The sequence below is a fragment of the Asparagus officinalis genome, chromosome 5 (assembly GCF_001876935.1).
Source record: "Asparagus officinalis chromosome 5, Aspof.V1, whole genome shotgun sequence".
Lineage (NCBI taxonomy): Eukaryota > Viridiplantae > Streptophyta > Magnoliopsida > Asparagales > Asparagaceae > Asparagus > Asparagus officinalis.
This window is the reverse complement of record NC_033798.1, coordinates 39,256,406-39,282,112: the sequence shown is the minus strand read 5'-3', so window position 1 is coordinate 39,282,112 and position 25,707 is coordinate 39,256,406. Positions and strand designations below refer to the sequence as shown.

General features: G+C 39.9%; 2 protein-coding genes across 2 annotated transcripts; both read right to left on the bottom strand.

The window, feature by feature from the left end:
- On the bottom strand, positions 1,963–17,843 carry LOC109843044 (calcium-binding protein 39-like). The gene is given in 12 exon segments (XM_020411975.1): positions 1,963–2,609; positions 2,980–3,085; positions 10,053–10,097; positions 10,264–10,362; positions 10,449–10,514; positions 10,611–10,670; positions 10,763–10,856; positions 11,337–11,411; positions 14,881–14,999; positions 15,072–15,220; positions 15,223–15,235; positions 17,680–17,843. Coding segments are annotated over 12 exon segments (1,023 nt in total). The 5' UTR covers positions 17,788–17,843; the 3' UTR covers positions 1,963–2,520.
- On the bottom strand, positions 19,524–25,275 carry LOC109841735 (probable protein phosphatase 2C 35). The gene is given in 6 exon segments (XM_020410680.1): positions 19,524–19,943; positions 20,384–20,438; positions 20,520–20,720; positions 21,102–21,233; positions 24,726–25,127; positions 25,129–25,275. Coding segments are annotated over 5 exon segments (885 nt in total). The 3' UTR covers positions 19,524–19,943; positions 20,384–20,435.

The window sequence follows — 25,707 nt, the reverse complement described above, 5'->3', positions numbered from 1 at the left end:
CCACTTGCTTATAGACAACTCTCAATCTGCCTTTCAAGAAGGTAAATCCTCCCTGGATTCTTTTCTGTTAGGCCACGAAATGATAAATTTCTGTTCTTCTGGGAAAAAAGAGGTGTGTGCCATTAAAGTTGATTTTTATAAGGCTTTTGACTGTGTCGACTGGTCCTTTCTCCTTTCCCTTCTTGAAGCCAGAGGCTTTGGCCCCAAATGGTGTTCCTGGATTCACCATATCATTTCATCCTCTAAATCTGCCGTATTGGTCAATGGCTCCCCAACCTCTTTCTTCAAATGCTTCAGGGGTCTCAAGCAAGGAGACCCCCTCTCCCCTCTCCTCTTCCTGCTTGTGACGGATGTCCTCAGTAGGATGCTTAAATGCAGTGCAGATGCAGGTGACCTTTCCGATCTCAAATTGAAAGGTAAACTCAATTCCATCAGATCTATTCAATTTGCGGACGACACCCTGATCTTCTCCAGGGCTAACTCCTCTGATATGGTTACTCTCAAATCCATTCTTTCAATTTTTGCCAGCATTTCAGGGCTTTGTGCTAACCCTCAGAAATCCAATCTGTACTATCTTGGGAAAACCCCTCATAAAGGCAATTTCCTGGCTGATACCCTCAACTGTGCAGTCGGTACCCTCCCTTTCTCTTATCTGGGTCTCCCCCTGAAAAGGGGATCTCTATCCAAAAGAGAGTGGCAACCTCTCCTAGAATCTTTTAAAAAAAAGCTATCTTTATGGAAGAACAAAACTCTTTCAATAGGAGGCAGATTAACATTGCTGAACTCAGTGCTCTCCTCTATTCCCCTTTATTACATGTCTTTCTTCAAGTTGCCGATATGGGTCTCCAAGGCCATTGATAAAATCAGAAGAAATTTCCTCTGGAATGGCAGCCACAGCTTCTCTAGATCCAAGTGCCTCATTAACTGGGGTATAGTATGTAAACCCAAAGTTGAAGGTGGGCTTGGGGTGATTGATATCCCCTCCTTTAATTCAGCCCTCCTCTCCAAATGGATCTGGAAAATTTGGGATAGATCATCATTCCTCAGTGAAGTGTTTTTTTCTATATATTCCAAACATGGAGCTAACCCTTTTGCTAATCATCCGAAGTTGGCACACTCAAGATTTTTCCAGGACCTTCTCTCAGCTCAATCCACTTTCTTCAGCATTGTCAGATGGAATGTCGGTAATGGTACTTCGAGCAGTTTTTGGCATGACAAATGGGCAGCAGCTAACACCCTTAGCAGCCTCTTTCCCCATGCTTACAAGCTTGCCTTCTCGAGTAATTGTAGCATCAGTTCGCAAGGTAGATGGGCATATGGTTCATGGCTTTGGCATCCTATTATTAGAAGGGGATCTTCCCCAAGAGAGAGGGATGATGTTATTCATCTCCACTCCTTCCTAGAACATCTATCTCCAGGTGGCCCATCCGAACAAGACTCCTTATGGTGGCCTCTTCACCCATCGGGCGCTTTCTCTGTAAAATCCCTTTACTCTTTTACTTCTTCAGGGGGTTTTAAATCCCAGTTTTTCAAGTTAATATGGAAATCCAACATTCCCCTTAAGGTAAAAATCCACCTCTGGATCATCTCTAAAGGGAAATTGAATACCAAAGATAATTTGATCAAAAAAGGTTGGAACGGTGATCCAAGTTGTCCATTATGTCATTCGGGAGACGGAGTCCCATGACCATTTATTTATACACTGCTCTTTTGCTCGTGAAGTATGGAATCACCTTCTCCCACATTTCCCAGCAAACTGCTGGCCTTTAAACATGGAAAAGCTGCTGTTGCTCTATCAATTACCCAACATTTGCCTGAATATCAAAACCTTTTGGAAGATCTTGTTGCCTTGTTTCTGTTGGTGGATATGGTTTACAAGGAACTCTTTAATTTTCAGAGATACTCCTCCTAACTCGCTATTAGCTGCATCTAATATTGCGAGATTCTCACTTTTCTGGACAGGTGAAGAAGATGACAGGACGGCGAGGAGGCTTCGTAGGGCAGCCCTTAATCTCGGCCTCCAGAACCTAGCGAAGAAGTCTTCCTCAGGGGATGCAGGGGAGAGCCTCCGCAGCAGCTAACATCTGTATCCTGAGTGGCATTCTAGACATGCTTTGTTGACTTTGGGTGTTTTATTTGTTCCCTTTTGGTTAGGGGCTATCAGTGCCTAGCATTTTCAGTCTCTTATCAGTATTGTAGTGTTTTCTATGATCCTTATGAAACGTTGTCTATTTTTGGTTTCCTTTTGCCTTCTTTAGATGATGGAATCGGTTGGTGTGGTGTGGTAGGTGACGACTATGGTCCGCTCCCTACCCACCTCTCTCACTGATCTCACCATCATCTAGAGAAGAAGTATGTACATTCTTCTATCTTCTATTAATATATTCAAATGAACAGGGTACCTCACCCTGTTTCTCAGGTTCAAAAAAAATAATTGAATCATTTTGCAAATAAAAAACATGGGAGAAAGTAGCACATGAAGAAAATAGAAGGAAAAAAAATTAAAAATAATAACAAAAATTAAGCGATCATATCTGGTAATCGAGAAATTCTTTCGATCTCCTTGATTATTAGATCTTTTTCCTCTTCGAGTTCCTCATCATCACCACCTAAAGTAAATACTTCGATCTCCTTGATTATTAGATCTTTTTCCTCTTCGAGTTCCTCATCATCACCACCTAAAGTAAATACAACCCAAATGAATATGCAAATGAAAAGAGAGGAATAGAAATGAGTACGCAAAAGAAAAGTGTCGAATAGAAATGAGTATGCAAAAGAAAAGAGTGGAATAGAAATAAGTGTTCTGACATAATGTATAACAAGAAAATCACTTCAATATATGCATGCTGATATTAATATTTATCGATCTAACCGGATTATATATACACATGAGTGTATGTATGCATTAACTTAAGTAGCACACAGTTTGTGAGAAATAGATGTATACAGAGAGGGGGGGGGGGGGTTGGGGAGGAGGACTATACTTGTTCATAGGAAGATTGTTTAGTAGCAGCAACAATTTTTGATGCTTTTGTGCTAAGACCTCAATTATCTCTCGTGGCTTTTGCGGATTAATGGCAAAAACCTGATTTGACCATAGAAACATTTAAAAACCAAATGCAAAAGGGAAAATTAGTTGGCGAGTATGAAACCTGTTGCGCGCAGCGGAAATTTCGGCAGCACTTCGGCAGCACAACAAGAGAGTCAGGTCGCAATAAGAATTCTTGTTTCTCAAAGGGAACAAGAATCTGAAGCTTAATATCCCATCAAAGTGGGATATTAGCTCTTCCTCTCGTCAGCTCTAGGACTGCGCGTCGAGGGAACCTAAAAGCTATTACAGATCACACAAATAGCAGTACAACCAATTTTACGTGGTTCGGCAAATTGCCTACGCCACGGGGCAAGGAGGGAGGAGATCTACTAATAGAGGGAGAGATTACAACTAGGGTTTACAATCACTCAATCTAAATCCTCACACAATCTCTCAAATCCCTCACACAGATATCTCTCTGAAAACAACTGCACAAAATCTTCACAAAAGGCGGCCGACTTTTCTCCTTGCACAGCAATTTTCTTCTCTGCCTTTGCACGCGATTTTCTCCTGCAGCCGCCAAACGAATTCGTGCACATGCAGCCTTGCTCTCACGCACCTGTAGCCGCAAGACTATTCCATCTGCCTTCCTTCGCACAAAAAACCCTAAAAAGAAAACAAGTTAATATATATTGTGATTTGATTTCGGGTGGGCTTTGATGTTCACGCTCTCCGCTCCGCGTAAACTTCCGCGTGAGCTTCAATCACGTGGTAGTGGCCACGTGCTTCACAATTCTCCACCTCGGTGAAGTTTTCCCCAAAACTGAGCCGACACCAAAGCAACCAAATGTCCCACTTGTTGTGACCAGTACGAACTCAATCCACAACAAGTCGAGAACCCAAACGAGAGTCCAAACAATCTCACCCCCATCAACTAATCCAAACCGGCTGCATCTGAAAGACTGCCTACGTATCCTCTTGCCCAAGGAATCAAGCCGAACGTAGTTCGTCCAAATGGCCGCTAACGGCCTCAACAATCACGAATATACAACAAGTTTCGACAATGATCGAACTTGTTGCTCGGAAACACCTTAGTGAGCATATCTGCCGGATTATCCTTCGTGTGGACTTTCACAATTTCCACATCGCCATCTTCAAGAACATCTCGAACGAAGTGATAACGAACGTCAATGTGCTTCGTCCGCGCATGAAAAACCTGATTCTTCGCCAAATAGATAGCACTCATGCTATCACAATGAATAGTGACAGACCTCTGTGATATACCAAGTTCCTCCAAAAGTCCTCGAAGCCAAATAGCCTCCTTCACAGCCTCCGTAATTGCCATATACTCTGCCTCCGTCGTAGATAAAGCCACCGTCGACTGTAAGGTGCATCTCCAACACACCGGCGCACGGGTCAAAGTGAACACATACCCCGTCGTAGACCGGCGCTTATCCATATTCCCGGCATAATCCGAATCAACATAACCAATGCATAACTGCCCACCTGTAGTGTCCCGCTCATAAACCAAACCAACATTGAGCGTACCTCGAATGTACCTCAAAATCCATTTCACGGCGTCCCAATGACCCACTCCTGGATCGTGCATGTATCTCGATACCATGCTCACCGCCTGTGACAAATCTGGTCTCGTACCCATTGCGTACATCAAGCTCCCAACCGCGCTCGCATATGGAGTCTTCGACATCAACTCACGATCTTCAACTGACTTCGGTGAGAGACCAGCTGAAAGCTTCAAATGGGCTCCCAATGGTACACTAACTGGCTTCGTATCCATGCTAACATGGAATCGCTGTAGAACCTTCTTCAAATAAGCCACCTGTGTCAAACAAATTCTGCCATTTTTCTTGTCTCTGCCGATCTCCATCCCTAAAATGCGCTTCGCCTCACCCAAATCCTTCATCTCAAACTCATTTGAAAGCTGAACTTTCAACTCATCTATAGCCGACCTGGAAATAGAGGCAATCAACATGTCATCCACATAGAGCAGTAAATAAATGTACGCACCTCCTTTCAACTTGTGAAAATATACGCAAGGATCAAACTGGCTCCGAGTGTACGAATGACCAAGTATAAAACCATCAAATCGTCTATACCACTGTCGAGGAGACTGTTTCAAACCGTATAGCGATTTCTTCAACCTGCAAACCAATTTTTCCTTCCCTGCAGCTCGGAATCCCAATGGCTGAGTCATATATATTTCTTCATCAAGATCACCATGAAGAAATGCCGTTTTCACATCCAACTGATCTAATTCCAAACCATACTGTGCCACCAAAGCTAGCAAAATCCGAATCGAAGAATGCTTCACCACCGGGGAGAAAACCTCATTATAATCTATTCCTTCCTCCTGTGCATAGCCCTTCGCAACCAACCTAGCCTTGAATCTCAACGGAGTGCCTTCAATGCCCTCCTTCTTCGTGTATACCCACTTGCAACCAATTGCCTTCCGCCCCTTTGGAAGCTCAACAAGCTCCCATGTATCGTTCTTATGAAGAGATTCCATCTCCTCCTGCATAGCCACCTGCCACGAATCAGCCTCCGAACTCTGCTCGGCCTCTCTGAATGTAGTAGGCACTAACTCATCGATACTCTCCACCGGAAGTGCATACGCAACTGTGTCGGCATACCGTGCTGGCATCTGTATGTTTCTCCTCTGTCTCCTAGCCGCAATAGAATCCTGAACCTGAGCCGTCGGTTCCTGATCCTACACATTTGTACTCGTATCTTCCGTGTCATCGTCGTGCTCGCCTGGCGTCACCTCAGTCAGCACCTGCATGGATATTGTACCATCTGGACAATGTGGAGCCGCATCGATCTCCACCACCTGCGATATCTCCTCCGTCGGATCGCTCTCCACCTGATGAGAGCTGGAAAGCTTCAAGATAGAAGCTTCATCAAACGTGACGTCCCTACTCAGCATAATCTTCTTATCAACTGGATCCCGAAGTTTGTATCCCTTGACACCACGCTTGAATCCTACAAATATGGCCTTCCTAGCTCGAGGTTCTAATTTATCAGTTCTAACATGATAATATGCAGGGCACCCAAATACCTTGAGCTGGTCATAGTCGTGTGCTGGCTTTCCCGACCACATCTCCATAGGGGTTTTCCCCTCAATCGCAGATGAAGGCAGCCTATTAATGAGGTGGCTCGCATATGTAAGTGCCTCAGCCCAAAAGATCTTCTCCAAACCACTCTGCGACAATAAGCATCGGATCTTCTCCAGTAAAGACCGATTTAATCTCTCTGCCACCCCATTTTGCTGCGGTGTATGACTAACTGTGAAGTGCCTCTCTATGCCCTCGTCTCGACATAGCTGCTAAAAGGGGTCAGAAGTATACTCACCACCGTTATCGGATCGCAACGTCTTGATCTTTCTCCCAGTCTGCAGTTCCAATCTCTTCTTCCACTCCACAAACAAATCTAGGACTTCACTCTTCTTCGTCATGGTGTACACCCAACAACGCCTAGAATAGTCATCTACAAAAGTGACGAACCAATGTCTACCACCAAGTGATGCAGTCTTGGTAGGACCCCAAACGTTTGTGTGCACGTAGTCCAGGATGCCCCTCGTCTGATGAATGGCAGTCCCGAACTTTACCTTTGTCTTCTTGCCAAGAACACAGTGCTCACAGAACTCAATCTTCCCACTCTTGGCTCCCTTCAATAGCCCCTGTTTGCACAATGTCTGCAATGACTTTTTACCTGTGTGCCCCAATCTATAGTGCCAAAGTCTGTTCATGTCCGCTTCTGAAATAGCCGAAGCAACCTGGCCAATCTCGGTGCTTCCCTTCAGATAATACAAATTCCGATTGCGGACTCCCCTCATCACCACCAATGATCCATTAGTAACCTTCGCTACAGCGTTTTCGAAAGTCACCTTGAATCCCTTCGCCTCCAAAGCTCCAACTGAGATAAGATTTTTCTTCAGTTGAGGAACAAATCTCACCTCCTTCAACTCACGGATTACTCCATCGTGCATCCTAATCCGCACGGTACCTATCCCACAAACGCCACAGGATTGATCATTTCCCATGACAACAACGCCCCCGTCGACTTTCTCAAAAGATGCAAACCAGTCTCGCCTAGGGGTCACATGAAAGGTAGCGCCGGAATCAAGCATCCAATCTGATGCATCCACATGGTTCACCTCCGGAGTAATCAGTAGAGAAAAGCACGAATCATCGGAATCATCGCCTTTCGCAATGTTCACCTCATTGGCCTTCGGGCCCTTTTTCTTGCCATTCTCCTTCTCCTTGAGCTTCGGGCAGTCTCTCTTCCAATGTCCCTGCTCCTTGCAGAATGCACATTGGTTCTTTGTTAATTGGTGGCGGCCTCTAGACTTTGACCTCCCTCTGTTACCACCTTTCGGATATGGGCTTTTACCTCTCGTCGACAAGGCCTCTCCTGAAGTACTAGCGTGGGAAGTCTCCTTGTCCTTCCTCTTCAAATCGTAATTGGTCAAAGCGTTAGTCACTTCACTATAGCTGATAGAAGATCTCCCCTTCAACAAAGTGAGCACGAAGGTATCATACTCCTCATCCGGTAAGGAGCCCAACAAAATAATCGCCTTGTACTCATCCGATATCTTCTCATCAACATTCGCCAAGTCCGACAACAACTTAGTATAGTTGTTCATATGAGCCGCTAGCGAGGTGCCTCTAGACATCTGAAATCTGAAGAGTCTTCGCAGCAAGTGTAACCTGTTCTCAACACTCTTTGTGAGATACTTATTGTTGAGAATTTCCCACATCTTCATTGCAGACGTCACCCCAATCACATCATATTTCAGTTCCTGTTCCAAACAGGACCTGATCACCCCACACGCGTTCCTATTCATCTTATCCCATACCGCCTCTTCATATTTAGGTGGCCTCTCGTGGACCATGATGGTCTCTTTCAAATTCTGAGCATTGAGCGCATCCTGTACGTCGCTCATCCACAAACCAAAGTTGATTTTGCCGTCATACTTCACCACACTAATCTTAGAGTTCTGAAAACCAACTTGTATTGTACTCGCCATCGATTTGCTGCTTTCACCTTCTTCTCCCATTGCAAACTAACTCCAAATTGTAGAGAAAAAACAAATTTAATAAAAATTAGGAACCACCCAACTGAACCCTAGATCGGATTCCAAATAGATCTCCTATCCACACGAGGAAAGCAAAATCTCCAACAACAACTCCTAATGCTATCTCCACCGAAGCCTAGAACTCCAAGAACCAAGCTTCACACAAGAATCTTTCTCCACCAAAAAATCCTAGATCTGAAATTTGGGCTCTGATACCACTTGTTGCGCGCAGCGAAAATTTCGGCAACACTCCGACAGCACAACAAGAGAGTCAGGTCGCAATAAGAATTCTTGTTTCTCAAAGGGAACAAGAATCTGAAGCTTAATATCCCATCAAAGTGGGATATTAGCTCTTCCTCTCGTCAGCTCTAGGACTGCGCGTCGAGGGAACCTAAAAGCTATTACAGATCACACAAATAGCAGTACAACCAAAAATTGCCTACATCCACGGGGCAAGGAGGGGGAGATCTACTACTAGAGGGAGAGAATACAAATAGGGTTTACAATCACTCAATCTAAACCCTCACACAATCTCTCAAATCCCTCACACAGATATCTCTCTGAAAACAACTGCACAAAATCTTCACAAAAGGCGGCTGACTTTTCTCCTTGCACAGCAATTTTCTTCTCTGCCTTTGCACGCGATTTTCTCCTGCAGCCGCCAAACGAATTCGCGCACATGCAGCCTTGCTCTCACGCACCTGTAGCCGCAAGACTATTCCCTCTGCCTTCCTTCGCACAAAAAACCCTAAAAAGAAAACAAGTTAATATATATTGTGATTTGATTTCGGGTGGGCTTTGATGTTCACGCTCTCCGCTCCGCGTAAACTTCCGCGTGAGCTTCAATCACGTGGTAGTGGCCACGTGCTTCACAAAACCTACTTCATTAACAACTAATGCCATGTTTGGATTGCGTACTTGTTTTATCCCGGATTAAATTAACTCACTATAGTCCTAGGATATAATAAAGACTATATAGTGAGTTTTTAATAATTTGTTTGGTTCAATTCAGAATTAACACTTGCAGTACCTATATAGGTACTGCAAGTGTTAATTCTGAATTGAACCAAACAAATTATTAAAAACTCACTATATATGTCATGTTTGGAAACTCATCATTATAAAGTGGTATATGATTAGAATATAATAGCAAATGTCCATAATGTCATTTCCTTGCAATCTTATGTAATTAAATATATCTATTTATCCCATCATAACCAAATTCTAATATTGAACTATTTCTTCTGCAATTTTTAGAAACTACATAAACCATCAAACATCTTTTACATCTCTCACCCCTATTGAAGCCACTAGTGCAAATGGTACTAAATGAGGTGAATAACCACTCGGTGCTTGCTAAATATATTGCGCTATAATTAACCATCAAATTAGATGCATAATATAGCACAATGAACACGTTAAAAAGCTTAAGTGGGTACATGCATTTCAAGAGATGCTTGCAGTGGAACAGTGTCTGGAATTTTTGTCACTGGAATGGTGCTTCGTTGTTTTTCTTTTGTTAGATGATGTCAAAAGAAAGTGTGAGGGAGATAATTAGAGAAGGTAATCCTAGACAATTTTTAGGAAAGTCAAGAGGTAATGAGGTCTTTTTGTATCTAATCCCAAGTATAGTCCCGGACTATACTAACACCCTCCTTCCCCACTTTGTTTAGTCCGAAATCTCTGGACTACTTTAGTTTAAAGGATAAAATGTTATTAACTCAAGATAGTACCCAACCCAAACATGACCTTAGGAGTATATACTTTCATGATGTTGCATCTATTATTTTATTTAAGTTTTTTTTGAGGAAAAAGAGGACCTTAGCTCATATTATTATCAGAGTAAAAGAACATAATACAAAAGATGTTCAATGGAAATAACTTGATAATGAGAGGTAAACAAGTAGACCAAAAAGAAAGAGTTACCTTGAAAATGTGGAATGCTGAAAACTGAATGTTTTTGCTTGAATCCTACAAAATTATGATTCTCTTGTTAGAGGGTAAAAGAGGAAACAGAAAAAAAAAACGACGGCAGTGTATCATAAGAACTCAAGTTTATTCTGATGTGTACACCCTATAGAAAAAAATGATCATAAGTAAGCAAAGTTAGGTCAATGAAATCAAAAGAAAACACTACCTTCAACAAAGCAATCATAGTCTTCAAGTATCGAACTTCTAAGATATAACGCTTCATTATTTGTGAATTTTGAGGCTCCAAAAGAAAATCCGAAAGAAACTAAAATATATCATCCCGTTATCAGTCCATACTTCAAAACATGCTGAGTCAAACTCAATAAAAATGTTCATCATTAAGTGCCAAACCTTCAATGATTGCCTTCTTGTCACATAATTTGGAGAAGCCAATAGTCTGTCATAGTTCTCAAAGAACTGGAACAAAATTCTAGAATCAGATTGAGCTGAATGAGACAAGTTGCCAAAATAATAGACAGAAATTTCATGTCATAAGCTTGTCTATAAGCTTACCACTTCGTAATGTACACTCAAATACTGTGATACTGCTGTCTCATGTTTAGTAAGCAACTCCTACCAAATGTTTAGCTCAGAGTATAAGGGAAAAAACAATGAGTTGGACATATTTCAAAACAATCATATCACACATAAAGGGTGAAACTAACCTTGAAGGTAGCAAGGGCATCAGAAGCAATATCAAAGTTTGGTAATTCAACATACTTGAAGAACAACTCAAAGCTTCTTGATTCCAATACGTATCTCAAATAGCACTACAAAATCAAAATGTGTGAAGAAATAAAACCGATTTGTCGCAAGATGATGCTAACTATACCTCTGGACAAAGAAATAAGACAGAGCTGTTATTCAGTTTGTGATCGTTCATGAGTTCTACATTACTTTAAAACTATTATTCGTTTGACTTTCTTTTTTTGTTGCCACATCCACCATGACAAAAAAGAAAAGAAAAGTAAAAAAATATAAATAATAGGTCCTCTCTGGTTCTAATTATTTAGCCTCATAGTGATACTTATGGAAACATTTGTATCTTCACAATCAGGTTTACAGTTCATTAATTATATGATTTGTTAAGCCACAAAACCATAGATAAGAGATCATGATCATCAAGCTATCTAATGTATATTCACACATATTAACAGTTCAGATTTAGAATAAGATAAAAAAGAACATCATATGAGAACATGAAAAGTTAACTTCAATAAAAGAGTTAAAAGACCTTACTTTGCAAGTGATGGATATTTGATGCATTCCCTCAACATACTACCACAATTGAGAGCAATCTCCTTGTTATTATAATTGTTATAGAACATATTATTAGCTGAATCAAGGTTCATTAGACAATAAAGAAAAGATCCAGATGAAAAGTAATACTTAAATATTTTAATAGAAGTTTAAATTCTGGTATCTTTCCTGTTCAAGTCAAACTCCGAGTAAAAAAGGGTCTTACAAAATTTTAACTTCTCTGAAGTGCTCGGAGTATGTATGATAAAAGATTTGTTGGTGGTATTTTATGGCTCTATATTAGTATACGTAAGATCAAAGTGCAAGAGCATAACAAAAACTTGGCAATTATTAGTTTAAACCACTTATTATATACAAGAAAACACATGAACAAAAAGGAAGGAAAAAAAAGCATGAGGCTGTGTGCAGTCAACACTGGAAACAGATAAGCTTTAAAGAAACTGGTTCAATATTGTAAATAGAATAAAAGGTAGCAGGACCTAAATAAAACTTGCTACGGTAATACTTTAACGGACCTAAATGGGATAGAGAAGTCTTAATTATGCTTGAAAGTTTTACACCAAGGGGTTGCCATACTGTAGAACCATTTATAACAATCTATCATCTAAGCAAATGATGAGCATTCTCTGTAAATCTTATTGCATATAACTTGTTGTGAAGTTTAGTACAATGTTGGAATCAAAAAATGATTTAAGATAACATGATATGACTACTATAAAATCATAGATTTCTAGTTTCCGCATGACTGTGCATGGGATAAAGAAAGAAAAAGGGAAATTTTTTAAAATAGCCCACTTTTGCTAAATATTTAGCAAAATAGACCACTTTGCTAAATATTTAGCAAAATAGACCTCTTTTTGGCCAATAGGTCAAAAAGAGGTCGATTTTGAAAAACAAGGCTCAGACGACATACGAAACTAGTAGTCCCGTATGTTTAGAGCCAACTTAATCAGTGCTTAGTGGACTCAGAAAACATATGGGACTACTAGTCTCGTATGTCGTCTGAGTGCATTACCAAAACGTACGGGACTAGTAGTCCCGTACATTTTGCAGAGACATTTCGCCTATGCCCAGCAAATCCACGGGACTAGTAGTCCCATGGATTTGCTGGGCAGAGCCAAAACATGCACAAAACATGCACATGCCTCATTTATCGATATACGACCAAAATTTTCACCAAAAATATATCATTTATAGTGTATACTTTGATAAAAGTTATAAAATTACAACATCACAACACAAATGTTAAAAATACACAACATCACCACACAAATCTTATGTAATCAATAACATCACAACACAAATCCGACGAAATACACATCACATCCAAAATCTGACAAAAATATACATCACAAATCCATACGATAATATATATCAGTCTAAGCTAAACAAATCAAAATATATCAAGTCTACCCATACGATAATATTTAGTTTAAGCTAAACAATTCAAATGTCAATAAATCCATACGACAATATTTATCTTAGTGGAAAAACTAACAAATAAAAAATCCACCCCTCCCCCGTTGTCTCTCTTCGCACTCGTTAAGATCGTCGACGTCCTCCTTCGACTTGAGCTTGTATATGCTCACTCTCCGGTTGTGTGTTGGGCTATGACGGACCGGGTTGCTGTGACGGACCAGCTTCATCGTCGTGTGTGTAATGTCTACCACGTCTACGTCGGCGTGCATATAGAGTATCTTCAAGATGCACCTGCTCACGACCTTCATGCTGATCCTCATGAGTTTGTTGAAAAGCTCTACGAACCCTCGCCACTATCTAATGCAATATCGATACGTGTACTGAATCTCATGTGGCGGTAGCTATGCCCTCATTTGCAATCCCCTCGACCTCGTCCATAGCATCTATCTACAATTACATTGTAATATTGATATAAGAAACCAAAAGCTAACAAGAGATTGAACATTCTATTATAATTTTCGCAATTTATCCACTCATCATTTTGAAACTCTTCTGGCAATGGCTCTTCAGACTCTACATAGTCATTATTTACGCAATATTCACTCATCCAACGTACGTCATCATTGGTCTCTCCAATTGCACACTGCATACTATCAAGATGTTCCTCCTCTTCAGCATCTACATCCTTATTCTCATCCTCATCATCTTCTATTATAGAACCAACCGGTAAATCAACTGAAACATGACCCGACAAGTTGTGGAACACGTCATTTGATATTGCACCCGAGTCATTTTTTAAGCGCAAGGCACTTTGAGATAACGAGATTTGATTTTCAAGCATGCGGGAGAACTCTCCGCGAGCATATGAAACTTCAGCAACCCCAGACATTGGAATATTTTCAATGAACAACTCGATTGAGATTTGTTTCTCCGCAAGTTGTATTATGTCATTCAATTCTTCATCATTAGTGATCTCTACAGTAACTGTTCTTGATCATTTATTGGACAATTACAGAAGACTTTAATGGCATTTTTGAAGAGATTAATTCCAGTAACTCTGTATATTTGCGCCATCATTCTATCAAAATTATAATTTCTAGACAACATGAACATTTTCCTAGAGCCTCCATTGTATATAGGCATATTATTCATTCCAACACTCAGTTTTCTATTGAATAAACAAATAATTGGTATTCCATTCGCCATTTTAACTGAAGAATTAAAATTCATCATATAAAAATTAGATTTTTTCTATATATTTAATCATAATTACATAATTCTTCTAGATATACAATATTAACTAAATAATATAGAGAAATTTATGAAAAATATAAAATATATACCTTGATGAAATTTCGGATCTCGTCGGCCTCATAGAGAATAGACGGCGTCAGCGTCAGATCTGAGGAAGGAATAGGTGAGTTGGGTTTGGGAGAAAGAGATCATGATTGTTGGGTAGGGTTTGGGAATTGTATGGAGGTCGGGTTTGAGATGTTGATCGGCTTGGGAGAGAGTGAGATAAGGTTTGGGAGAGAGGGAGATCAAGAGCTCGGGAAAGAGAGAGGGGGAGATCGGGAGTCGGGAGAGAGAACGGGAGATCACGAGAGAAAGAGAGGGAAGCGGATGTGCCCTAATTTGGGGTGCAGCTGGCTTATGTAGTCTGCGATTCTACGGGACTACTAGTCCCGTAGAATTGCGGAGCCCACTTATTTAAGACACAAAATCCACGGGACTACTAGCCCCGTGGATTTGCTGGGCACATGCGAAATGTCTCTGCAAAATGTACGGGACTACTAGTCCCGTACGTTTTGGTAATGCACTCAGACGACATACGGGACTAGTAGTCCCGTATGTTTTCTGAGTCCACTAAGCACTAATTAAGTTGGCTCTAAACATGCGGGACTACTAGTCCCGTATGTCGTCTGAGCCTTGTTTTTCAAAATCGACATCTTTTTGGCCTATTGGCCAAAAAGATGTCTATTTTGCTAAATATTTAGCAAAGTGGTCTATTTTGCTAAATATTTAGCAAAAGTGGGCTATTTTAAAAAATTTCCCAAAGAAAAAACATGCAAAAAACTAATGTTGTGTATGAATGTTGACTTACCAAAATATAAGGAAGTCCAAAAGTTCCAAATGTTTCTCGATATAATCAACGCAACAAAAGCTAGAGCCAACTTGTTGCCTCAACAGAATTCCCCAGCAGTGGGCTAAATCTTTTCTAGTCTGTTAAGAATGCCTCAATAAACTTTAGCATTAGAGAAACAAATTTTTTTGATAGATATAAGGTAAACTTACGTCCCAACCCAAGCTTGGCAACTTCTGGACGAAAAGAGGAAGAACATCCTCTTTGCAAATTTCAATGGCTATTTGAGTAACCTGGTCTTGATTTGGTTCAGCTTCTCCATATTCTCAGAGCATTCGCTTCATTGATACAATATTCTTTCAACTTCTTCTAGAGCCTAATATGAAAATAATGCATAAATTAAAAGGATAAATTAAGTAAAGTTGCATCTAGTAACATCCTTATACTACTAGACTACTATCTCTCTCACTCCCCCCATCCTTATCTGGTATGAATTTACTAGGTTTTTATTTCACGGGCATGATTTCAGGTACATCTCCCCTTCTCAACAGGATAATTGGGTTACTCCTGCCTTATTCTATGTGAATGCTTTCATTTAATATCCAATTTACATTGATTTTGAAGGATTATTGTAATAAAAAATTTTTATTCATATGGAGAATTATTTACAATCTATCTTCATAGTTCTCCTATTGGTGCTACAAATTTCTTAATGGTTTGTGACTGGAATCCTAATCTTTCTTCCAAACAATGAATATTTAAATCTCAGCTATAAGTTTAGTTGGGTCTATTTAACAAATTATTTTCTCTATTTGCAGGGCTTTTTAGAGATTTGAGACTGATTAATTTTGTGTAAGTCCTTGAAGGCATCATATTTCTCTCTACACTGGTAATAGTCCAAAGTATTTCTGTATATGTAGCATAACTGGTAACTTCATGTGGTAGGAACTACATTTTTTTCTCTTTGCATTGGCTTGAAATAGGCATGACACTGCCGTGGGAATTATTGTGATTCATCTTATTGATTTCGTTGTGCTATGTGCAATGATAACAAGCTGTATAGCAAATATGTGAAGAATTGTTAAGACTTAAGTGGAATAGAATATTGATTCGAATTATTGTTAGTTGAATTTTCTTTTTTCCCCTCAGTCAGAAAACTTATAGTTCCACCCTTATCATTAGGCACTATGTTCACACTTTGGTGGGGCTAGCTTTATGCATATTTATAGTTTTATATTATATTAGTATTATCCACGGAGATAATACCTATCTTATTTATCATTAAACAAGTCATTGTAGCTTTCCTGTGTCCTATTATACACCACTTAATCTTTATGTCTCTACTCTTTTTCCTCCCCCATCGACGCACATATCACTTTCTCGAATTATGTGAATTGCACAGGGAACATATTACTAGTATATGCAGAGTTTGAATCTTAACTAGCAAATAGAAAGTACGGCCACAACTGATACGCAAAGAACAAAATGCACGTCAGTGCTGATAATTATATTACTATTAACTGCTCAAACAGCATCGTGTTGGAATAAGCTGTAATTATGACTATATTTTTAGGAAAAAGCTAATAAAATCAAATTGTGTAATAACAGTGTCGATTATAAACCAATAGCCCTCAGTTTGTAACATGAAGAATAGATAGGTACATTTTGCAACCACCTCTCCTCAGTGTGCCTCATGTGTTGGTTAGCTGCATCGCATGATTGCTTACGACCATGTAACTGGTTAATCAAATATATAGATAGTAAGCATATTCTTTTATCAAATTTACCAAAATAATGACTAGACAACCGTATAAATTATATTGTGTAAAATTACAGTCAATAAAAAGCGTAACTTTTTGGGGGCCCAAATATGCTTGTCAAGACGCATTAACCTGATTCTCAAATAAATAAAAGGGTGCTTTCTTACTCAGTAAAGTGTTTTGTTACCAAATTTGTTCTTGATGACATCATTAGAGCCGTGCTTCACAATTTCAATAGATTGTAAATTACAAATTTAGGCTCGAGCTGAACAACTGCTGTGGAAAAATACTAAAATCACAAACTAATTGAGCTCTTCATATGGGACCGGAAAGCGTTATCTGACGACTCTGGCAATAACGCCAACGAGTCATTTTGATTCCCCCATCAACTTCATATGAAATTGGGCAATCAAGGTTTATTAAAATTCAACCTTTTATTTAACTGAATTAGATACTCTCAATCTACTTCATATATCAAAAGCACATACGAACACATCAAACCCAATCCAAGTCTTTGTCAAGAAACCAATCTCTAAACCTATAAGTAGACAAGAGAGAAGCCAAATCTAGAACAACTGAACAAAACCCCAAATAGCAACAAAATATCAAGAACCTATGTCCAAATTCCACGTAAACACATAAAAATAAACAAATTTTTGCATAAAAGCATACTCTAGCAATAATGTCAACATGCCGTTTTGATTCAGCTTTATAAACGGTTAATGCATGTTATTACTCTAGAAATAATATCAATGTGCCATTTTGATTCCCCCTCATCTTCATATGAAATTAATCAATCAAGGCTCAGTAGTTAGATAAATTCTACATCAATCTCAACTAAACTTAGCAAAATACATACAAACACGTCAAAGCACAATCCAATTTTTGTTCAAGAACCGATCTCTAACCCTACAATCAGACCAAACAGAAGCCAAACCTAGCGCAACTGACAAATACCCGTTTCAAAAAACCTCAAATAACGGAAAAATATCAAGAACCACCCATGTCCAAATTCCCACGTCTATGCATTAAAAAAAAAAATACATAAAAAGGCTCTAACCTCGGTGAAGTTCCTAGTGTCGAGGGCGAGCAGGCTGTCCTTGATTGCCCTTGCGAGCTCTGAGGGTACAGATCGAGGGCGAGAGGGCTTGAAGAAGGAGAAGGACATGATGATGATTGATAAAAAATAAAAAAAAAATGACGATTTTATTTGGTTTTGTTCGATCGCACGAGGGGTCAACCGAAAGAATGTGCCCATTGTGGCATAATTGCACATTGGTACCCCAAAGCTTCAGCTATTATGAACTTGGACAAATTTTCTAAACCAACCTATTTGGACTTTTATTCCCAAAAAACGACCCCATTCAAAAATAATTGTAAAAACCGACCTGGTTTCAGCCTCAGCGCTGAAACCAGGTCGGTTTTTGAAAAAAACTCTCCGAAACTTCACGGGAGTTGAACTCCCGTGAAGTTTCGTAGTTCAAAAAACTTCACGGGAGTTCAACTCCCGTGAAGTTTCGGAGAGTTTTTTTCAAAAACCGACCTGGTTTCAGCGCTGAGGCTGAAACCAGGTCGGTTTCTCTAAATAAATGTGAAACGGGTCTTTTTTTGAGAATAAAAGTCCAAATAGGTTGGTTTTGAAAATTTGTCCTTATGAACTTTGATATTGCAAAGTTTATTTATTTTTACTCATTCTGTACGCTAATGTTTTTTTTTCGAGGAACATGAAAACAGCATTAAAATGCGAACCATTTTTTATTGTTTAAATTTGTCGATTTCTTTATCTCAAAAGCAAAACCAGATCCTAAGCATCAAGCGGTAACAGCATATATTGATACAGTGTTTAATGCCTATATGAATAATGGTTTTGCTGTATATATGGATTTGTATCCTCTTATATTCCATTTTTGGGAAAAACTTAGAATAGTCCAATGTCAGTGCACGAATCATAAAATCAGTTGAGTTTTGTAATTAAATATTAATATTGGATGTTTTTATAAAATGTGTCCGTTTGAAAACTTTGAATAACTGAAGACAGCTTTTTTTTTAGCGTTGAGAATCCCTTAAACCAAGTGCAATGACAAGGCAACTCAAAAATTATTACATCCAATAGCAAGTCAAATTAAAAGACAAATGAAAAAATTGGAGAGAGAAAGACAATAGAAGGCAAATTTTGCCTTTGTGTTAAATTTCTTGTTGGGCCCCGCGTGTCATAAAGTTTTTACAATTATTCTCACCTTGTTTTTAAATGACTGTTTTGATCAATAATTACTCGAAATTAATTTTTTATTTTTTCACCACTATTTATTATTTTTCAAGGTCTATTAATAGAGCTTGGGTTTGTGTTATTTGGACACCAAAATAAAACTTAATTTTTTACTTAATTATCATGATTGAGTGATGTGGAGGAAAGATAAAGTGAAAAACTTTTTGAAAAATTAGTTGTCGTGGAATTGAAAGGCAATTGAAAAAGACAAGTGATGTGGAGGGAGAATAAAGTGAGGTGGAAGGAGAGAGAAAGACAATTTTTGCCTTGCCATTGAAGATGGTCTGGCGCACTCCATTAGCAGGATTTCAGCGATAGTAAAAGTACATGTCTTTTTTCGGTTAATTGTAAACAGACCCTCTATCATAACATTAAATTGCAAATAGACTCCTCTATTTTTATAAATAGACCCAGCCCTAAACTTTTTTCACTCTTAATTAAAATTGTTTAAAAAAATTTTAAGAAGACGGGTAAAACCTCTACACTCTTGTTGGTGAGGAAAAATTCTCAAATGACATTTTTTTATTGAATTTTAAAGGAGCCAAAAAACTTCACTAAAAGGGCCGCAAATAAAACTTCAAGGAGGCTATTTAATATAGGCTGATACTACAGGGCTGTTCGCAATTAGCTCTTTACCCCCGCCCCTCCTTTTGGTTTTCTTTTTTTCTTTTTTTTCCCTCTACTTTTTGGGTGGCAGGTGGTGGGGTTTTGGGCTGGTTTGTGCAAAATAGCAGTGAGTAATCAACCCTTTCAACTCTTGAGAACTCTGATGCAGCAACGGCCATGATTTCGTGCTGGCAAGTTTCAGGGATCGGATTGTAACATTTCACAATGACATTAACATGCTCTGTTCCATGATTTCGCAGAGGCCAGATTATCTCAAAGCAACAAAGCTTTACATAAAGAAATGTACAGAAACCAAGATTAGGACAACCGATGAAAAAGCACCAAACTTGATTACGTGCAAGTTTCACTAGAGCAGATGCTTGCGAAGCACTGGAGTGAATTCAGTCAGCCTCTCAATGTTGCTGCACAAATCACGTACTCTGCATGCTAGCCTGCAACCACGGTGTTAAGACAAAAGGTCAATGTCGATCAAGCTAGGGTGGCTAAAAGATGTTTTGTTTCAAAGTATTGTTAACTGCACATAAACCCCCGTAGTTTCATTGCTTGAACTTACTACCCTTGGTAGTTTCGTTGTTACAGATAGACCCCCTAGGATAAATCTTTTTCTCTTTTACCCTCAGATAGACTCGCTATTTTCACGCAGATGCAATATCTGCAACAATGAAACTATAGGGCTAGTAAGTGCAAAACAGCAACACCACAGGAGGTTTATGTGCAATTAACCCTAAGTTCAATTTCAAAAAGCATAAACTTTCAGAAACCAAGTTTTTGGTACTGTGTCGCTTGAAAAATTTGCTGATTACATAGGGAAATGGTATTATGAGAAATATATCACATAGTTAAGTGTAGGAAATTTTGAGAAGCATAGTACCTCGGAATTAGGATGGACAACTAATCAACTTCTCCCAATCAACCTGGTTTGGTCACTGTATAGCAGGCAGAGATCACACCAGAAGGTAAAGAAACAGGCATACAATACAAAAGAGAAGAAATAGGCAAATATCTACCGTTCTGGAAGATGGGGTGTGCCCCGGTGAAGGAGCAACACATGCTGGACTCCGCTCCATCGTGAAGTCAGGGCATGCATGCAGCTCAGTGCTTTTTCCGGAGCCTTGAAATGCATATCTATACACAGGTAATTTTTCTAATGCCACTGGGGAAGTCTTGGAGCTTATTTCACTTGTTTCCTCAGTCATCGCATAATCTGACTAATAAGATTTTTTTTTTCAAAGGCGAGTAATCAACCAGCCGAAGAACAATGTAAAAGCTTAATTGCACATATACCCCCTGTAGTATTGCTGTTTTGAACTGATCATGCCTGTAGTTTCATCATTGCAGATAGACCATGCAGGTTAAAAATTTTGACTCTTCTGCCCTTGGAGAAACTTAGCAGATATTGCCCCTGGGCAAAATTAGTGAGTCTATCTGAGGGAAAAAGAGTCAGAAAAATTTAACCCAAAGGGTCTTTGCAACAAAGGAACTACAGGGTCAGTAAGTTAGAAACAATGATAACTACAGGGGGTCTATGCGCGATGAACTCTAATGTAAATATCATGTAACTGACCAGGAATTAAGGAAATTGATCATACATTTCCCATATATTTGATGTGCACAACAATAAGTGTAATGTCATCAGTCCTACTCTCATGTTCTAACCACGTCTTGTATGATTCTGCAGCTATTGCCGCACAGGCATCACGGGGGTCCTTGAAGCCGGCAACCTGCAGTATAGAGATGAACCTCAACAAGGAATCTAATACGCAGATAAGCATGCAATAACTCTGAGGCGATAAAATATATCCATCAAGTTTGTTATGTACTTCAGAAAAGAAATAGTGTGTAGCGAGAGGCCTAGTTGCTGAATGGAAGGACGTGTTATGTTTGATATACAAGGGCAGCCGATATAAGGCTTTCCCCTTCAACAGTTTTATCACATTTATGTCATCCACAAAACAGATATTAAATCTTTAAATATAAACCTGTCAAGAGGTTCAACAATAATAGCCACTCTAAAAAAAATTCTAATATCTATCTTGATAGTTTAGCTGAATCAGTGTCTCAGAAGACATTGGATGCTATGGGACACTACACCCAGCGCCCAGACGCCAAAGCAGGCGCCAAGGCAGCGCCTAGATGGACTAGTGTTACTAATATTAAGTATGAAATTACATATTACAGTAAGAATATTAAATTTCTTTTGATAATAATTGAAAGAAATGATTAACAAATAAAAGTGTTAAATTTGCATCATGACTCGCTATCATATTTATCCCTTTGACCAGCATTTATGTTTATGCACACCGAGAAATCTAGTGAAGACAAGGACTTCTTTACAAGAAGTGAACAAAGCTATTGCTAAAACTTACTTGCAAAACTACTGGAAATAGCTAGTAAAATTTCAACCATAGTTATCTCTCTGGCATCAAATAATTCTCATCACACCCAAGTTAGGAGAACCAGAAATGAGAAGAAAAATAACTTATACTTCCTGTCTAGTTCTATAACTATCCTCATAAAACCTTCTTTCGAGCACACAACAACATAGATAACAGCAAAAGGAAAGATAAAGCGTTCTTCAGCTTCTTGAGTTGATAGCAATACAACCTCTTCTTTCCACCTTTTAGCATATTGGAATACAAATCTATCATTGCATTGTTGAGTTTACAAGACATACACACAATTAATAGCTTTTCAAATATCTATTGGAAAACTCGTGTAATATAAAATATTAAGCCTAAACATTGTACTCTGGCATCCTCATACTCATATTCCTAACTCCAACAGAGCCTCATGCAAAGATTAAAGTAATGGTTGAGGTTGTCAAAGTATATATGAAGGAAACAAGCTATTCACTATAAATATTTTTAAACCAAACATCAGCATAAAGTTATAACTTAAGACTTACGACTCCGAAATCTAATGAGAAAAATTCCCATCTAGACAGAGACCCACAATTGATGCCTTCCTTTAATCAGAGAAAGTATAAGATCCTAAACCTTTGCCAACAGACAATCATCTTTCAGAAGATTTCTTCCGATAGGAACACTCTTCTACCAAAAAAAAATAACCACATACTATCTAATCTTAATTGAGAGGCCTTATCTCTCCCTGTACTATCACAAAAGAACTTCTCAAAGTATATAGAACATAATGTGTCCGAGAAAAAGTGAACATCCTATCCAAGGGTCAATATCATTTTCCTCAATATTAAACTTCCTCTTAATGTTCCTCACCTTTAAACATGTAGCAAGTTTCAAACTTCTCTAGAGAGGGAGGGAGGAATTTAGTCTTATGAAGGTGTAGAGTGTTTCTGCCTGCATTCTTTGGGAATTCTTAAAAGTTGTACGCAATCAGAGTATCATATAGAGATCTAAAATGATGCAACAAACAGAAGAAAGAGGATTACTTTATGTTTTTGGACTCAAGTATCTAGACTTGGTAAAACTTGAAGTGGGCTATTGGATTCACTTATGGTCATTGACATCTAGAAGAGGTAATATGATTTGTTTTCCACTGCCAGTGGATTGAGGAACAGCTTCATGGCTTGACTCAATCATAGAGACGTACATCTAAAAAGAGGCAGTGAAAACAAGTGAAATAACTCTTGAATAGCCCTTGCAGCAGCATATTCCTTCTACCCTCTCCTTCTCACTGTCGTAAGTTTATGATTCGATAGTGCTTATGTGCTATGGTACAACTAAACTCCTCAAATTCATTCAAAATGAAACCACATAAAACTCAAAGCTTTTAATCTTATCTAGTAGCACTATTGCAAAATTTTATATACTGTAACGTAATATCCGTGAGGGCAGATGAAGGACCTTTTTTTCTTTTCAGTTATAGCCAAAGTTGACGAAATGATCATCCGCAAACTATCCATCAGCCAGACATGCATTAAATTGCCATCTCTCTGTTTTTTCACTTAAAAAGAGCAACCAGAATAAATCTACAAAATGAATAATATAAAACCTGTGACACCCCCACTTTAGTCCCATATGGACTAGTGTGAAGAATTGTTAGTGGTTTAAATAGAAAAAAAGCCCAAGGCCCATGAACAACTAGTGCTAGCATTTTGACAGTAGACTTTACCCAACATCAAGTTACTTTTGTTGGGTTCCATGGCTTACACACGCCAACGGGCCCAGGGCCCAGGTGTGACAAATGGTATCAGAGCCGGGTGGGAGCCAGAGCCCGTAGGAGACACCTCTAGAGTCCACATCGTCTAGCAAGTGACACTGGGATGTGCTAATTATCATGTCGTAACGACGAGGAGGTCGTCTTTGTAAGGTGAGGTGATTGTAACACCTCCATTTTAGTCTCACGTGGACTAGTATGAAGAATTGTTAGTGGTTGAAATAGAGAAAAGCCCAAGGCCTAAGAACAACTAGTGCTAGCATTTTGACAGTAAACTTTAGCCAACATCGAGTTGCTCTCGCTGGGTTCCAAGGCTTGCACGCGCCAATGGGCTCAGGGACCGGGCGTGACAAAACCAACCATGAATTATTTCTCACCATATCAGCAAGAACTAAGATACCCCATCAATGTTCACCACAAAAACCATAAAGTAACTCTTTTCCCTGTTGCTTGATGCATCATCCTAAATATCTCTTGCAACTACCAATCACCAGACATCTAAAAAAAGCTTATATAGTAAGCATGTGTAAAGCGACAAGCTTAGAAATTCTATGCCCTCTTACGACTTTTCCATCGCCAAAGCACCACAGACTCTCTTTCTATACCCTGACATTATGCCCAAAGAATAGGACTAGTTCTACTAAAAAGTAAACTAATTATATACAAATAAGACTATAGTAGTTAGCGCCAAGAAAGTTGGTCCTCATATTGGAAAGATGATATGGTGCCCATCATCATCATTGTCACCATAATATAAGCTTAAAGGTTGGCCTATAAAGAATATGACCCAACTAGAAATATTTGTAGCGAAAAGAAAACTTTAGCAAAAATATAATATTGTGCTAATGCAACTCTGCATAAACCTAGTGAAACTAAATCCTTTGGGAACAAAAACATCTCAATTGTGTTCACATCAACAACAAAAAACAAAGGCCGAAATTTTCAGGGTAGATATTCTTCCATTCAATTTTATCAAGACTCATCTCCCACGTTACTTCCCAAAAACTTCTTGTATGTCTACGTCTGTAATCCAAATTAATCACGAAAATCAAAATTAAACACAATATTAAACAGCTCACCATATTAACCACGGTCTGGCTCGACAAGAACTCGTACACCCCATCACTAGCCACCACGAAAAACAGATGCTCCGGCGTAATCTTAACCTCCTTCACCTCCGGCACCGCACCAACGCTCCTCGTAAACGCCGTCCCCGGGTACAACCCGCTCTGCACCCAAAGCCTCGGCGGATCCCCCTCGTCGTCCTCCTCCGCCCCCCAGCTCTGCACCTCTGGGTCCTTCACCCCCTCCACCTGGTCCACGCTCAGCACCCGGGCCCCACACCCCCGGACCCTCTCGTACTCGTCTTTTCTAAACGGCGTCTGGTCAGAGGACAGGTCCTCGGCGAGCACGCAGTTTCGCTCCGCGTTCCGGACTCCGGCGACGGCTCTCGAGTCTCCCACATTGGCAGACTGTAGAGGAGGCGCCGGCAGACGAGGACGCGCGACCGGCGGTGGTGCCGGACATGAAGTCGTCGATGTCGGAGGAGCGGAGGAGGGGTTTTGGCGGCCCTCGAAACGCCTCGAACGAACGACTTTCTAGGGTTGTCGGCGCTAATGCTTGGATCATTCGACAGGACTCCGAGCTTAGGGCTCCCTTGACGAAACTCGCGCATTCGCTCCAGAACTGGGCCGTTGGCCATCAAGAACGGCGAAGAGCGGTGAAGGTAGGTTTGACTGGGCCAGTACGGTCTCGATCAAAGACGCGTCTTGGTTTGGCGATTGGGGGAATCAGGGGTAGTGGCCGGCCCGTTGGGGTTAGGAGGAGTAGCAGAAGGGTTAGGTTGGCGGCGGGCGACGGAGGGGAGCCGACTGCGTGCCGGGAGGAGGTGGAACGTTGCTGGGGATCGGGTTCGCCGGCGATGTCGGCGTCGGAGCTGGGGACTGGAGTTGCAGCACACCGCCGTATGCGGCCCCCGGCGGACGCGAACCCGAGGCAAAAGTTGCCTATTGGTGTGCAATCCCCATTTGAATGTTGAATTTTTGGTTGATTGTGGCTTTT